The sequence below is a fragment of the Ochotona curzoniae genome, unplaced genomic scaffold (assembly GCF_017591425.1).
Source record: "Ochotona curzoniae isolate NIBS_2020 unplaced genomic scaffold, NIBS_Ocur_1.0 contig_2688, whole genome shotgun sequence".
Taxonomy (NCBI): domain Eukaryota; kingdom Metazoa; phylum Chordata; class Mammalia; order Lagomorpha; family Ochotonidae; genus Ochotona; species Ochotona curzoniae.
This window is the reverse complement of record NW_024465553.1, coordinates 16,810,520-16,826,784: the sequence shown is the minus strand read 5'-3', so window position 1 is coordinate 16,826,784 and position 16,265 is coordinate 16,810,520. Positions and strand designations below refer to the sequence as shown.

The 16,265-nt window shown below is 52.3% G+C and overlaps 1 protein-coding gene across 2 annotated transcripts; it reads left to right on the top strand.

Annotated features, from left to right (window-relative positions):
• Positions 1-12,558: 12,558 nt before the first annotated feature.
• Positions 12,559-15,861, top strand: FOS (Fos proto-oncogene, AP-1 transcription factor subunit). 2 transcript variants are annotated; one of them, XM_040975267.1, is made up of 4 exons: positions 12,559-12,851; positions 13,489-13,740; positions 14,178-14,285; positions 14,406-15,861. In XM_040975267.1, exons 1-4 carry the CDS (start codon positions 12,711-12,713, stop codon positions 15,048-15,050), a joined length of 1,146 nt encoding a protein of 381 aa, XP_040831201.1. In that variant the 5' UTR covers positions 12,559-12,710; the 3' UTR covers positions 15,051-15,861. The 2 variants fall into 2 exon arrangements, with proteins under 2 accessions (XP_040831201.1, XP_040831202.1); XM_040975268.1 differs by lacking the exon at positions 14,178-14,285 and having other exon boundaries at positions 12,565-12,851.
• Positions 15,862-16,265: the final 404 nt, after the last annotated feature.

Sequence of the window (16,265 nt, the reverse complement as noted above, 5' to 3'; positions counted from 1 at the left end):
CAAAGTTTTTTTTTTAATTAGTGAATTGATGTTAGTGGCCAAAATTTAATTTGCCATTGACTATCACCAACATTTCATTGAGTGGGAGATCATTTTAGCACTCAGAAAAGCCAGAAGGACATTATTGAAAGGACAGTCCATTTAAATCAAATAGATAAAATGGTATGATAGGTCCCTGCTTTGTCTTCACTTTTCCCATTTTTTAAAAAAGATTTATTTATTTATATTGAAAAGGCAGCTTTACAGAGAGAAGGAGAGAAAGAGAGAAAGATCTTCCACTTGTGGGTTCACTCCCCAAGCGATTGCAATGACCAGAGCTAAGCTGATCCAAAGACAGGAGCCAGAAGATTCTTCCAGGTCTCCCACGCAGGTGCAGGGTCCCAAAGCTTTGCGCCGTCCTCTACAGCTTTCCGAAGCGACAGGCAGGGAGCTGGATGGGAAGTGCAGCCAGGACCCGAACCAGCACCCATATGGGATCCTGGTGCATGTAAGGTGAATATTTAGCCACTAGGCTATTGCGCAAGGCCCTTTCTCATTTTTCTAACACTGCTCGGTGTCTTCTAAATTCATGGGTGGTGCTCACAGTGCCAAACAATAGATCAAGAAATCAAGGAGAAGTAACGACTTCACTTAAAATGACTTAATTTTTCTGATCACACAGGCTGCTTCTCACACTATTCATCTTGGGGTTGCTTCCGTGGAGAACAGCAAGGTGTTCTCCCCAGGAGGGCTTCCTGGTGTCGGGAACATACCAGTGCGAGCAGTTCTCTGGGCATGACTCCCACTCTGGGGCATAGCAGTTTGTTTTCAGTTGGTGGAGTCCTTGATTGGCCCATGCTCCATCTGCCTGAACACTTCTGGTTTTGCCTGGAGAGGCAGCATTACTGACTGCCCCAAGCTTGGTTCAGCCAGATCAGATGGGCCTGAGCGGTAGAGATTGGCATGGTTCCCAGAGGAAGGAGAACAAGCCTGCCTTCCAACTGGTGTCCCAGGCAGGTGCAGGAGACACTGGAAGAGCCAGTTTAGCTAGCATCTTGAGCAAGATTTGGCCCCTGTTTTTCCTGCTTTTTCCTGCTTGCAGTTTCTCTGGGCAGAAGTGGAAGTATTTTACACATTATTTGGCATCACCTGAACCCAGTGCAACCAGCATCACAAGAGTACATTTATTTCGAATGCCCAAGGTATTGAAAAACCAAAGCTATTTTATTGAATTCCAAGCAATACATGTATAACTAAGCTCCATAAAACAGAGTGTTGGTCTTACCAGTCTCTCCCTGGTAGGTACCTAGGGAAATAGTTAACTTATTCAGGTCACCAGAGCACATCTAGTGCATTGGGTGGAATAGTTAGCACAATTGTCCCCCATGGATGAGAAAATGATCAAGTCATTGTTTTCAAAAATTTTACTGAACCTGTTCAATCAAAATGCCCCCAGAATACATACACCTATATCACTGAATTGTGGTGAATAACGTACTATCTGCAGAGCGTTTAGCATAATTCCTGACCAAGCACTCAGTAAACACTAGCTATTATTGTTCCATTCATTCAAGTGTTTTCTGAGCAGCTAGTATGTGCCAGATAGTGTGGAATGGGTTAGAAAGTCATTGAAGCGTGAAATAGGCAGGGTAAGGTGTCTGCCCTCCTGGAGCGAGGAGGTATTAAATTAATTCAGCTCGTAGTATCAGGCCTTTGATAGGTGCCGGGGGTGCAGGAGGGGGCACGTCAGGGAACAAATCGAAGCTCCCAACCTTTGTGGAGCTTATCTGTTAGATGTGAGCCCAAATGCTTTCTCAATAAATACATGTTATGAAAACTGGCGGTCAGAGCTGAGAAGGAAAAGCCTGGGGTGGACTGAGGGCTCCTAACGCAGCCTTAGTACTGGGGCAGGGGGCAGTCTTCCATGTGGGTGTGACACCTGATGGTTGAGGTCTGGACAAGCAGTGGGCTGAATTGAGAAGTGGGAGGTGGGGCACTAACCCCTGCACCATGTGGGAGCTCACATTTCATTCTATGTCATGGTGCCCCTTCACACATATCCTAGATCCCGGGACTGCCAGATAGGAGAGGGTCCCTACGACAGGAACTGCAATTGGATTGGACTTAGTCTTTGGATCCAGGACACATGGAGTCCCTGACAGCTGACAGTCACTGCCTCAGCTTCTGCTGGATTCCATTGTCTGCTGCAATTAGTACCAAGGATGACCTCTTTAGAAACTGACTTCAGCTTCTTGCACTTGCTGTAATGGAAGTCACCCTAGTGCCCCCAGGAATGTGTCAGCATACATTTGCTTCCGGATTTGAATAATCACACACAGGCAGAATAATCAGCCACTAAGAGCTGAGCTCTGTGTGGCCCCCAACACACATCATCCTGTAGCCTGCTTTTCCCTCTGCTGTGGAATTTTCTCTCCTTTGAGCTTTAATGCTCTTCTGATGTTATTCCTATTTGCTAGTTTTCACAGCCTGGTTCAAATTCCAGCTATGAAATAGTTCACATAGTTCAGTGTAGACATAATATTTACAGGAACTGAAGATGAGTGGGTTCTGATAGAGGCTCATGGAACAGTCCCAGTGCAGTCAACAAGAGCAAAGAATTCAAGAAAATGAACACTTCTGAGAGTTCAGTCCCCCATACACTTCCCATACGTCCTTGAAAGTCACTTGAATCCTCTGTAAAGCTCAGCAGAATCGGAGGTGCAGGGCCCCGGGCTGGTGAGAAAGCCTGGTTTGTTCAGTGTTGTTTTACAGCACACATTCTAAGCTAAACTCTGTTTATTGTCAATAGCTCCCTAACAAAGGGCAAAATGGAATGCGCCTGTTTTCAAATTCCTGTGGAGGGAAAAAAGTGGGGGGCCCTGGAAGAACTCAGAGCCTGGTTTGGGGCAGCTTACTGGGCTATTTTTCAGTGCTTTTCTTCAAGATTCCCTAAGCCATGAGAGAGAAATCTTCCTAAAGAACAGTGCTAAGTGGGCAGCCAGATCTACGAGGGCTGTGGTGGCGTGAGAATCGGATACAACTGTCTGTATCCTGTTTCAAGTATAGGGTCAGCTAGGAAGGAAACAGAACTGGGAGTGGCTGGGAAATTTCCAAAATTGGCAGCACCAAACTAAAAGCCTGGTGCTGTGGCTCGATGGCTAAATCCTCACCTTGCTGATGCTGCAATCCCATATGGGTGCTTGGCATATCCTGGACGCTCCATTTCCCAACCAGCTACCTGTTTATGGCCTAAGAAAGCAGTAGGATGGCCCAAAGCCTTGGGACCTCACATCCTCTGGGGAGACCTGGAAGAGGCTCTTGGCTCCTGGCTTTGGATCAGCTCAGCTCCAGCTGCTGTGGCCATTTGAGAAGTGAAACAGTTGATTGAAAGGTCTTTCTGTTTCTTTTTCTCCTTCTCTTCATAAATCTGACTTGCCTTTCCAGTAAATAAATAAATCTTATAAAAGTTGATGTTCAATATTTGGAACAGGAAGAGATGATTTTTTGGTAAGTCAGATGGAAGTGTTTGAGGTGCACCAAAGTCAACCTGGGCTCAGACGTGTGAGGGGGATTGGCACTTGGGCTTGCCAATACTTCACTTGGGAGTTACCTCTGCCTAGAACACCCTTCTGTATTTCCATGGCTAGTTCCTTCTCGTCAGTCACACTTCTCATGGAAAATGGCACTGCCTTCCACCCAATCCAAAGTAGCAATATGGTGCTCACACAGCCTATCCTTCCATTAACCATTCTTGTTTGTGAAACTTTGTTTATTTATTTATTTATTTTTGTTTGAAAGAAAGAGAAAGAGCACTTTCATCCACTGGTTCACTCAAATGTCTGCAACAACCCGGGCTGGGCCTGTCTGAAGCCAGGAGCCTAGAACTCGGTTCACATCTCTCACATAAGTAGTTAGGACACAAGTACTTGAGGTATTATTGCCTGCTGCCTCCCAGCAGCAGGTGCACATTAACAGGATACTGGAAATGGGAGCAGAGTCAGATCCCAGAGATATGAGCTGGGGGGTGTCCCAGGCAAAGCCCTAACTGCTATGCCAACATGCCAACCACAAACCACTGTCCCATCAGAGCCTTTCATTTTAATCACCCAGCCAGTCCTTAACTTTGTTTTCTTGTTAACCCATTACAGATTAAGCTTCACATTAGCAGGAAGCTTTTCTGTTTCCTACAGATTCCAGTAACAGGCACATAGTAGATGTTTAAAAAAAAAAAAGTTGAACGAAGGATACGTGACTACACAGCCTCAGTTAAGAAAGAATTCACTTTGTGGAGGCCCTGCCCCCATACCTGTCAGTAATGTTGTTGTTTTTTTTTTTTTTCCTGGCTCCTACAAGGTAATACTATTTTGAAGAATGTGAAACCACTTTCTTCCCTGGAGGGAGTTCTGAAACTACTGGGAAAACAGAAAGCAGGATAGAGATGTCTGATAAGAATACAACTAAATTCATCTCGACTCACTGTGTGCTATAAACGCCTCAGGGCTGCACTTATCTCAACCTGCCATCTCTAACCACTTCATCTGAGACCTTGCAGCTTTCTGTAGTGTCTCTGGTCATTTTACCACAGGGGCCAGAATGGGGAAGAACCGGTGAATACAGCATGCCTGCAGCTGTCACTGAGGAGCCTGACCTGGTGACCGGTGAAGAGAGCCCCAGTCGGAGAACATCAAGGTGTTGTCCATTTCCCCTGCTGTTTCACAGTCCTTGACTTCTCCTCCAAATCCCGAGCTCAGATGCACGGCAACCTGGTGAGATCTCCAGTTCAAATACACTGGACTCGCAGGTTGGAGGGACTAGCCCCCAGCAGAGTATGAAAGATTTTTCACTCACAGACACCCACTGGATAGGTAATCCATGGTTTATCCCAAGCTATCTGATGAATGGGATAAAATAAATGGGATGGCTCAACAGGAATGAGCCCAATGGAGGGTGCCGCTGGCCCATCTCACCTGTCTGTGCTAGCCAATGGGAAGCAGGCAGGCATTCTATTGACAGCTGCTGTGGCCACTCCAGATGAAGCAAATGTATGTGGCCGCAGCATCCAGGCCTCAGGTCATCCTGGGGTATGGGATACCACCGTCCCCAAGGGCTGTGCAACCCAGACAACTGGTAAATCCTGACCTGACCCCAGCCGTGTGCTCTGTGACGGCTGGATGGTCCCAGAAACCAGGTAAGCATTGGCTGGGACAGCGAGGGGGGCGGGGCGGTGGAAAACCTTCAAAAATAGCGAAGTTGTATCTGTGGTCCTGCTTATTGTCCAGGGACCTGGCAGTCAGCAGTCTTCTCTTTCTCTCTGGGGAAGGAGAAAGAAAGTGTTGATGAGGACTTTGGCTCCCTTCACTTGAGAAGGATACAGGTAAGAAGTCTCCCGTTAAGGTCCGTTGCCTAGCAAAGGGAATCCATTCTGCTGTCCCACGTGTAAGCACAGAAGTAGATAACTCATTTAATTAATTGTTCATTCATCCCACATTTGTCAAGTGCCTGCTAGTGTCAGGAAGGAAGGCACCAAGGACAGATTGAAGAAGAGCAGCTCAAGGGGCTGCTGTCAGGATGCGAGGACCCAGCTGCCATGTGTGATGTGATGTCTCTTATGAGCATCAGTTCCAGTGCTAGGCTACTTTGCCTTTGATGCAGCTTCCTGCTAATGTGTGTGGAAGGCAGTGGGAGCATGGCCTGAACTTTTGGGTCCCCGCCACTCACGCTCCTACCTCTGGCCTGGCTCAGCCCTGGCTGTTGTAGCCATTGGGGGAATGAATCAACAGATGGAAGAGATCTCTACATCTTCTTCTCTCTCTTTCCTCTCTCTCAGTTGCTCTGCCTGCCACATAATCTTAAAAAGAAGAGAAGATGGGCCTGCCGCAGTAGCCTTGCGGCTAAAGTCCTCACCTTGAACGTGCTGGGATCCTATATGGGTGCTGGTTCTCATCCTGACAGCCCCACTTCCCATCTAGCTTGCTGCTTGTGGCCTGCAGTTGAGGATGGCCCAAAGCCCTGGGACCCTGCACCTGCATGGGAGAACGGGAAAAGGCTCCTGGCTCCTCGCTCCAGATCGGCTGAGCTCCGACTGTTGCTGCTGTTAGTGGAGTGAACCATAAAATAGAAATCTTCCTCTCTGTTTTCCTCCTCTCTGCCTATCTAATTTTCCAATAAAAATAAAGTAAATCCTTAAAAAGAGAAGAAGAAAGACATATAAGGTCTCTGCTTTTGTGTCACCCTTGGCAGAGTGAAGAACGACAGATGATGAAAAGGCATATAAATAAACAGAGTATCACAGTGATGTGTGCTTCAGAGAAAAGAAAAAGCGGTGAGATGACAGAAAGTGACTGGAGGGCAGGAGGGGGAGGGACACGCTGGGCAGTGTAGGGAGTGGACAACACGGGCTTCCTGGAAAAGTTGATACTTGAACAGGTGCAGACCAGGGAGAAAGAGGTGGGAAACAGGGCCAGTGGCAGAGCCAGTTTGGCACCCTGAAGAAAGAAACATGACAATTTGATGGCAACAGGTTGAGGGTAAGCATATCAGGATGGCTCAGAAGGCTAGGCTGGGACTGGCTCCAACACACCGGGAGAAAAAAAGTGTGTAATTTTTTTTTCTCCTCAATGTTATTCTGCCAGCAGATTTGAGGGTGGTAGGGACTAGGTCTGTAGGGAATCAAGGCTTAATTCATAGCCCCCTAAGGCAGGAAGGAGGCCCTTTGGGCAGCGCACAATCCCCTTTTGTGCTGCCGATGACCTCACAGGCAGGGTTGGGCCAGAGTCTGAGTGTGGAATTCTTCAGTAGAGTCATTTGGGGAATTTGACCAGTGATCTTGAACTCCTCGACACTCCCAGTAGAACACCAGTGGGGACACTCAGCCCCAGAACTGCGGCTGGAAGTTTTCCTGTAGAGTGCAGGAATGACAACGAAGACCAGGAGTTGTCACTGTAACGATGAGCCAGGGATCTGTAGTAGAGTCCTAGCGCGGTGTCACTCCAAAATCCCAGTGAGATTCTTCTGGTTTATAAACAGGGAATCTTTTTTTTTTTTTTGGCATGACAATGATTCGTGGCTCTTGAAACATCTGTCTCATTGTTAAATAAGGCAGGGGATAAAGTGATGTAATCGGCGTTTAAGATATCTTAACACCTTGGCCTACGTCATATACCAGCCCATCTTAGCCACCCCCAGCCTTGCCCAAGCTGACTGTGAGAGTTGCTCATTGGCGGAAGCCTTGCAGTTGAGGTTTCTCAGTCCAGGCATGTGTTGTTATCCTATAGGCTTAGTGACGTAGGTGGGGGTTCCTATGGAATCCTGGTAGCTAAGGCCACCAGAGCCATGGAGGTCAGCTCAGGACATCAGAGGAGCTTGGCGGACAGCCCGGTGGAGACTCACTGTTCCGCCGCTGGGGCGTTGTGTTTGCGTCTATAGCGAGTTCAGCACGATTCAGGGACAGCCGTGCATCCCACACTGCCCATGGCTGTGAAACGGGAGGTGAGCTGGGGCTGGCGCGGGCTGTGTTCCTCAGCTCCAGATGGACTGTGTTCCAGGGACCACACAGAGCTTTGTGGGAATGCTCACATTAGCAGCAGGATGGGGATCCCATTGAATCATCAGCTCCTGTCAAAAAGCCAAGAGTTGTTCAGAATGAAAACAGAGTTCTTCCCCAAGAGGCTAAAGCCCCAGCACTAATTAGCTGCTCTGTGTGTGCGCGCGTGCGCACATGCACACGGGAAGACTCATCCCGTGCCTCCAGTGTTTTAAACAGGGGTCTGAGCCATGGGGTGAGTAACCTTGACCTCTAAGACCCTTCCTTCCCTGGGCTCACATGTGTGTGAGATCCCCAGGAACTACAGAATGCTTCTCCTTCTTGCTGAGGCCAGACATTTGCAATGAATAAATGAAAGGGTGGCACTAACTGGGTCTTTGGCATGCACGCAATGTGGTGTTTATGTATAGGCACTGGCTGTTTTTCTCACAGGCGCTAAAACAAGGGTAGATCTGATCTTCTGTCATGAGCCGTAGGCATGTTACCCATAGGCTGTACCAGCTGAAAGTAGGCCAAACATCTTGCTATTTTCCTTCCCCAATTTTTGCCTATTCATAGCCATGAATAAAAGACCCAGTCTATCAGTCCTCTGAAAGCACATTATCTCTCTGCTTTCTAAGTGCCCATAGAAGACAGTCCTAGGGTCTGGCACCATGGCACAGTGGACTAAACTTCTGCCTACCCCTGGCTCCCCCCATATAAGCATTGGTTTGAGTCCCAGCTGTTCCACTTTTGATCCAGTTCCCTGCTTATGGCCTGGGAAAGCAGTGGAAGACGGCTCAAGTCCTTGGGCTCATGAACACATATAGGAGACTTGGAGGGCGCTCCTGGCTCTTGGTTTCAGATTGGCTCAGTTCTGTCTATTGTGCCCATTTGGGGAGTGAAATGCTGTCTGTTATCCTTCTCTGTCCTCTGTGATTCTGCCTTTCCAATAAAAATAAATAAATCTTTTAGAAAAAATTATTTTTATTGGAAAGTCAGAGTTACAGAGAGAAGCAGAGACAGAAAGATCTTCTGTCAAGTGGCCACAACAGCTGGAAGTTAGCCAATCCAAAGCCAGGAGTCAGGAACTTCCCCCAGGGTCTCTCTTGCAGGTACAAAGTCCCAAGACTTCGGGTCATCCTCTACTGCTTTTCCAGGCCACAAGCAGGGAGCTGGATGGAAAGTGGGGCACAAACCAGTACCCATATGGGACCCCAGTGCATGCAAGGCAAATACTTTAGCCACTAGGCTACCGCGCCAGTCCCATAAAAGTAAATCTTAAAAAAAAAAGATAATCATCTATGTTTATTTTGCTCAGATGAGGGCATTCATTCATCTATTCAGCAGATATATATTAAACACATATTATGTGCCAGGTCCAGTGCAAGGCACCATATCAGGACCTTGGCCCCACATTGCCACACAAGTCTAAGAGGCAACTTCCCCAAGTCCCTGCAGGAGTTGATTTTGCTATACAAATCTTCCTGACTTCTGGTCTCGTGCTCTGACCACAACCCTTCACCGCTAGACCACACTTCCCCGAATAAATAACTGCTTCTGCAGGCTGGGGACAGGCCATGTGCGGCAGCATTTACGTAGGCGTCCCACACAGCAGCCTTTCACTGAGTGTGGCAATAACGCAAGGCTGGACAACTGCACTGACTTCACAAGTTAGTGAGCAGTGTGACGCAGGTCAAGTCTCTTCCCTCAGGTGCCACAGGGGCAGTGCAAAACAGAAGCTGTCTGTGATCAGGAGGAAAAGCTGCCGAGCCAAAGTGGATCTGTTTCCTAGCTGGGTTTAGCATCAGCTGGGGGGGGGGGGTTCTGCTCTTCACTCATGGCTCCCTGGAGAGGAGACTGAGGGCACAGCTGATCACATACTCTGTAAGCTTGCTGTTAGGCGCATAGGCATGGCCAGGTGTCTGGCCTGCACAAAAGTGCCACCATGCAGCTGTGTCACAGTCTCACCCTGACCATCACAAACAGCCACTGTAATTTTTCACGTTGGTTCCGAAGGGCTTTTATTTTTGATTGCCTTGTGTAAGCTCTGCTTTTGAAAATGTGGTGGTGCCGTCCAGAAATGGATGCCTTGGGTAGTCTGGGAGGTTGGGTCCCTTGGCAATAGCTCAAGTCACAGGCTAGTGGACTTGGGAGAAGTTCTAGGGCTTGATAGGTTTTTATGGTTTTTTTTTTTTTTTTTAGGTGAAAGGGGTTTGCTTTTATAGAGGTGCACTGGCCCTTGGCAAACTTTACAGTTTCATTACTAACAGACCCCATGCCTCAACTCCAATCTGTCCTCTGTGGTACCCTGTTCTTACCTCCTTCAAGTCTCTACCTGCCACTGTGCAACCCTCTGTCGACCGCTCACTCTTCCTCACCGGGCAGACTCTCTCGGAGGCAGAAGAGGTGCACCCATCAGTCAGCACCAGCTCCCAGTCCAGGGCTGGGGGCCACAGGAGGCGCTCAATAGTTTTCTGTTTTGTTTTACTAAAAAAATAAATAAATGAAAGAATAAACACATGATTTTCTCAGAGCATGGCTTGTATAGGTCTCCAACTTTTTGGCTTAGGAGGAAAGAGGTTAAGCAGCATGGAGGAGAAGGGACCCTCCAAAGACTTCCTTGCTGTTTTTATAGGCGAAGGCAGATGATGGGATGTGTCTTGGTTATAAAAATCCAGACACATGTTTTAGGAGTTGGCCCCAGCTGCTGCAGACTTGAAGGAGAATAAATCAAACACCTGGAATTTGCTCTTAAGTGGTTCTGAGATCCAGCGGTGAACCGCCCAGGAATTCAAAGCTTGACCTACTTTGTCAAAAGCCAATAACACAAGGAGATGGATTTGTCTTCATAATTTCCCCCTCTCTCTCTCTGCCTGTCTCAGTCAAGGACAGAAAAACACCTGAAAGCTGTTGGACCCCAAATTGAAGGCTGTCGCCCTGCTTCGGGATGCCGAGCAGCTGCAAAAAGTCCCTGTTTGTGTTTCATGCATTTTTGCCTTTTCCTCCTCCTTTTTTGAGTGAAGGGGAAAAAAAAAGGCGCCCAAATTCCCACCAACACACACCAGTGATATACAATGATGAAACTCTGTTTTCACCTCTGCCAGTGACAGAGAATGCAAAAATAGCAAGTGGCCCAGTTCCACGAATCCCCGCCCTCCCTGCTCGCGCGCCGGACTCGGATCTCTAAGAACGGAGAGCCACGCACAGCCCCGCGCCAGCCGCGCTCCGCCCGGGACGGCGGATGATGTCAGGCGGCCAGGCAGCGGCCGCAGCCGGCCGGGGCCCGGGGAGGCCTCGGCCCCTGGGGAGCGCGGAGGGCGGGCCGGCGGGCTGCCTGGCCCCGCCGTCGGCGCGCCTGGCCGCGCGGCGTCGCCTGGAGACGGCCCTGGCGGCGCAGTGTTGCTGTAAACAGCCGCTTCCCTGTTACTATCTATAGCTGGATCGCCTGGCTCCCGGGCGCGGCGGCGGGAGGCAGGTCCGCGGTTCCGCTCCCCGCACGCCACCCACAACCCGCCCGCCGTCCTGGCTCTGCCTCGCCCCTCCTGGGCTGCCCTCAGCGGGCCACGACCCCCGCCACCCATCCCCCAGATCCCAAGAGCCAGGCAGGGGACTCGGGAGGCCTGCACCGTTGTGCCCGCGGCCGTGCTGGGGCAGGGTGACCCTGGCGGTGCTTGGCTGCAGGCTGGGCAGGAGGCTGGTGGGGGACGGGGGGCATGCACGCCGGAGCACCTGACGGTTCCCCGCCCCTCTCCTCGTGCGGCCCCCTCTTGCCCAAGTCCGGTTTTCCAGGTCCCGGGGCCGCAGATCCGCCTTCCTGAACGCTGCTGGCATCGACCTTCCATTTCCCCGTCCTACCCCCTCCCAACCGAGCCTGGAAAATCACCCGCTGCGGGCGCCCTGTGAGTCCAGCTTCCTGGCGGAGCCGAACCGGCCTCCCCCGCGTCCCCAGCTTTGGCTTGCGTCCCCCAAAAGTTCCCTTCACCTCGTGACCCCGCACAGCCCACCCTGCCTTCAGACCGCCCCCCCCCCGGGGGCCGCAGCTCAGAAGGGGCTTAACGACCACCCCCCTACACACACCCACCAGGGCACCCCTGCACGGAGGTGTGTGTGGGGTGTTTGCATAACGTGATCGGGCCCGCGTCGCACGGATGGGGATAGTGACGGTGACACTGATACCCCCCACGTACAGCTCAGGAGGAAAACAAAACACAAGTGCACGTCTTCCTTTAAACACGAAAGCGGATCAGTCAAAATCAAAGTCCCCCCGCATCGCACCTCAAGGCCTCCTATCGTAGCCTCGGATTTTACATCCTTCACTCTCTGCTTTCCAAACGTAGTGGCAATCTTGGGACCGTTCGAGCCCGGGGGCGGGGGGTTGGGCTCTGGGGCTGGGCTCTGCGACCACACGGTGCGGGGCACTAGGACCACCAGAGTCTGGGGGAATGGGGTCTGCCCAGGACTGGGTGCAGTGTGCTGGTTCCTTCCATAACCTGACACTCACAGCTAACTCCGTCCCTGCACTGGGGTAAGAGGGTGGCCCCCAGGGCATCCCCCTCCTGACCCCGAGGACAAGGGTCCGCATGGAGCCAGGTGGGAATGTTCGCTGGCCTTCTCCGCCTTTCCCGCCTCCCCTCCCCCGCCCCGGCACGGCCCCCGCCTCCCCCCTGCGCTGCACCCTCAACGTTGGCTGCAGCCCGGGAGCAGTTCCCGTCAATCCCTCCCCCTCTACACAGGATGTCCATATTAGGACATCTGCGTCAGCAGGTTTCCACGGCCGTCCCCCGTCGCCGTGGGGGGAATCACCCCCGAAATCGTTCTTTTGGGGGGCCCGGAGACGCTCCACGACCCTCGTATGGACATGCACACAGGGTGGGCACGCTGGGCTCTACCGGAGTAGGGGGCTGCGTGCGTGTGTGGGGTGATGGGGCGGCCGTAGAGACGCTCGGGCTGGCGCGCCCTCACCCTTGCACCAAATGGTAGCGTCCGGCATGACGTGTTTGGGCTCATTCACAAAATGCTGTTATAAAAGCGGCGGCTGCGGCGTCTCGTACTCCAACCGCATCTGCAGCGAGCAGCTGAGAATCGGAGACAGAGCCGGCGGCCGCGGCGCAGCGAACGAGCAGTGACCGCGCTCCGACCCAGCTCTGCCCCAGCGCTCCTCCGGCCTCGGGCCCCTCGCCCAGCTTGCACTCAGCTCCCTGCGACTATGATGTTTTCGGGCTTCAACGCCGACTACGAGGCAGCGTCCTCTCGCTGCAGCAGCGCCTCCCCAGCCGGGGACAGCCTCTCCTACTATCATTCCCCGGCTGACTCCTTTTCCAGCATGGGCTCTCCGGTCAATGGACAGGTAAGGAAGGTGCGGGGGGAACTCGGCGCCGCTGCGGGAAAGGCGGGCTGCTGCTGCCGGGACAGCCCTAGCCAGCCGGGGAGCGCACGTACACTCGGTCAGCGTAGTAAGATCTAAGTGCCCTCCTTGGAGCGCCAGGGTCATTCCAAGCAGCCTCCGGCCCGCACTGTATGGCCTGGGTGACGCGACCCAAGTTCGAGACCGGCTATGCGGCGCGCAGCTCCTTGGGGTGATTGGAGGTGGGATGGGGGGAAGCAGCTGAAGGCAGGCGGGAGCAGGCAGGGAGGAGGGTGCAGCGGGCGGGTGTGTAAGGCAGTTTCATTGATAAAAAGCGAGTTCATTCTGGAGACTCCGGAGCGACGCCTGCGTCAGCGTAGACGTCAGGGATATTTATAACACCCCCCCCCCCCTTTTCCAGCGAGTGATGCTGGAGGGATAACGGGAACGCAGCAGCGGGGATGGAGACGGAAGGCAGCGCGCTGCGGAGACCTCGGGGCGGTGGGGGGTGTAAGCGGGGAGGCATCCCGGACAGGATGGAGGACAGGCAGCCCCTGGCAGACCCCTGGAGCTCGGCGCGCCCCCCGCTGTGTGCGGGACCTGCAAGCTCATGGCAATCTCCCCTTCTGTTTTCTTCCAGGACTACTGTTCGGATCTAGCCGTTTCCAGCTCCAACTTCATTCCCACCGTGACCGCCATCTCGACCAGTCCCGACCTGCAGTGGCTGGTGCAGCCCACCCTGGTCTCTTCCGTGGCTCCCTCGCAGACCAGAGCCCCCCACCCTTATGGAGTCCCCGCCCCCTCGGCCGGGGCTTACTCTCGGGCTGGACCAGTGAAGACCCTGACCGGAGGCCGAGCTCAGAGCATTGGTCGGAGGGGCAAGGTGGAGCAGGTGAGCTGCGCTTCTGCACCTTCTGGTGATGGAGGAGCGGGGGGTTGGAGTCGGGGGTGGAGCTTAGTGGTGGAGACTGGGGTACCCAGCAGCGGGCGCGGGAAGCCACAGTTGGGACTGTCTGCGCATCCTGAGCCGCAGCCTGAGCCGGGCAGCCTGGCTCCAAGCCATACTCCGATAGTCCCGCCCCAAGAAGTCCGCGCGCAGTTTCTAACCCGGAGAGTTTCCCGTCTCCTGGCGCGTTTAGCGAGGGCTCATCTTTGTTTGGCTGGGGATCTTATTTTAAATGCAAGTCACACCCTTGCCTGACTGCTGCAGGTTAGAAATGTTTCTCGAAGGAGGTGGAATCCGGGAACTGGGAGGCTGCAAGCGGCCAGTGTCCGCAGAGTGGTGGCAGGCACTGTTACTGAATGGCCATCTCCTTATTGTCATTCTAGTTGTCGCCCGAGGAAGAGGAGAAGAGGAGAATCCGAAGGGAGAGGAATAAGATGGCTGCAGCCAAATGCCGAAACCGGAGGAGGGAGCTGACAGACACACTCCAAGCGGTAGGTAGACCCGTGGGGATCTGTCTTTTTTTTGCAATTCCAAGGGGGAAAGCCGCAGGGAGTCTGGGCCTCTTGAAGTCGCACCGTGTCTGACGCTGCTGCTGATGCCTCCCCCTGCAGGAGACAGACCAGTTAGAAGATGAAAAGTCCGCTTTGCAGACTGAGATTGCCAACCTGCTCAAGGAGAAAGAGAAGCTCGAGTTTATCTTGGCAGCCCACCGGCCCGCCTGCAAGATTCCCGAGGACCTGGGCTTCCCAGAGGAGATGTCTGTGGCTTCCCTGGATCTCAGCGGGGGCCTGCCGGAGGCTGCCACCCCGGAGTCCGAGGAGCCCTTCGCCCTGCCCCTGCTCAACGAGCCCGAGCCCAAGCCCGCCGTGGAGCCGGTCAAGACCGTGGGCAACATGGAGCTGAAGGCTGAGCCCTTCGATGAGTTCCTGTTTCCAGCGTCATCCAGGCCCAGCGGCTCCGAGACGGCGCGCTCCGTGCCAGACATGGACCTGTCTGGTTCCTTCTATGCAGCAGACTGGGAGCCCCTGCACGGCGGCTCCTTGGGGATGGGGCCCATGGCGGCCGCCGAGCTGGAGCCCCTGTGCACCCCGGTAGTCACCTGCACTCCCAGCTGCAGCACCTACACGTCTTCCTTCGTCTTCACCTACCCGGAGGCTGATTCCTTCCCCAGCTGTGCCGCGGCGCACCGCAAGGGCAGCAGCAGCAACGAGCCCTCCTCTGACTCGCTCAGCTCCCCTACGCTGCTGGCCCTGTGAGCCGGGCCGGGAAGGAGCGGCAGCAGGCCCGCGAGCGAGCTGTGCCTCTGCCCGAGTTGGTGCATTACCGAGAGGAGAAATAACGTCTTCCCTCGAGGGTTCCGGTAGACCTAGGGAGGACCCCATCTGTTCGTGAAACACACCAGGCTGTGGGCCTCGAGGCCTTGAAGGCACCCACGTGCGGACTCCAGTCCTTACCTCTTCCGGAGATGTAGCAAAACGCATGGAGTGTGTATTGTTCCCAGTGACACATCTGAAAGCTGGTAGTTAGTAGCATGTTGAGCCAGGCCTGGGTCTGTGTCTCTTTTCTCTTTCTTAGTCTTCTCATAGCATTAACTAATCTATTGGGTTCATTATTGGAATTAACCTGGTGCTGGATATTTTCAAATTGTATCTAGTGCAGCTGATTTTAACAATAACTACTGTGTTCCTGGCAATAGTGTGTTCTGATTAGAAATGACCAATATTCAACCAAGAAAAGATAATGACTTTATTTTCTAGTAGATAGAAACCAATAGCTATATCCATGTACTGTAGTTTTTCTTCGACATCAATGTTCATTGTAACGTTACTGATCATGCATTGTTGAGGTGGTCTGAATGTTTTGACATTAACAGTTTTCCATGAAAACGTTTTATTGTGTTTTTAATTTATTTATTAAGATGGATTCTCAGATATTTATATTTTTATTTTATTTTTTTCTACCTTGAGGTCTTTTGACATGTGGAAAGTGAATTTGAATGAAAAATTTAAGCATTGTTTGCTTATTGTTCCAAGACATTGTCAATAAAAGCATTTAAGTTGAATGCAACCATTCTTAGGCTGTCTTCATTTGGGAAGCTTTGTGAGCTCTGGGAAGGGCCTTCTCAGACCAGTTTGTCAAGAAGGGTAACTCCTGGCGGAGGGCACGCCCCCTGAGTCTGATCCCTTAGCCAGGAGGAGAAGGAAAGTCCAGAGCCAATTCTAGAACTCTCCACGTTGCCAGGGGCAGCTTCCCTATTTACTGGCTCCAAGGGTGAACCTGCTGTGGACTGAGTCTTCCAGGATACTTCTCATGTCCCAGAAAGCTCCAGTGGGGACCATTTCATGTACTTGTAACACAGAGCTGAAAGGCTGACACTTTCAATTGTGGTCGGAGGGCGGGCGGTGGGGAGGGCTTGGCTTCACTTTCTGTTCCAACAGTCATGTGAGGTCGGCCCCCATCTAAAGGGTGAG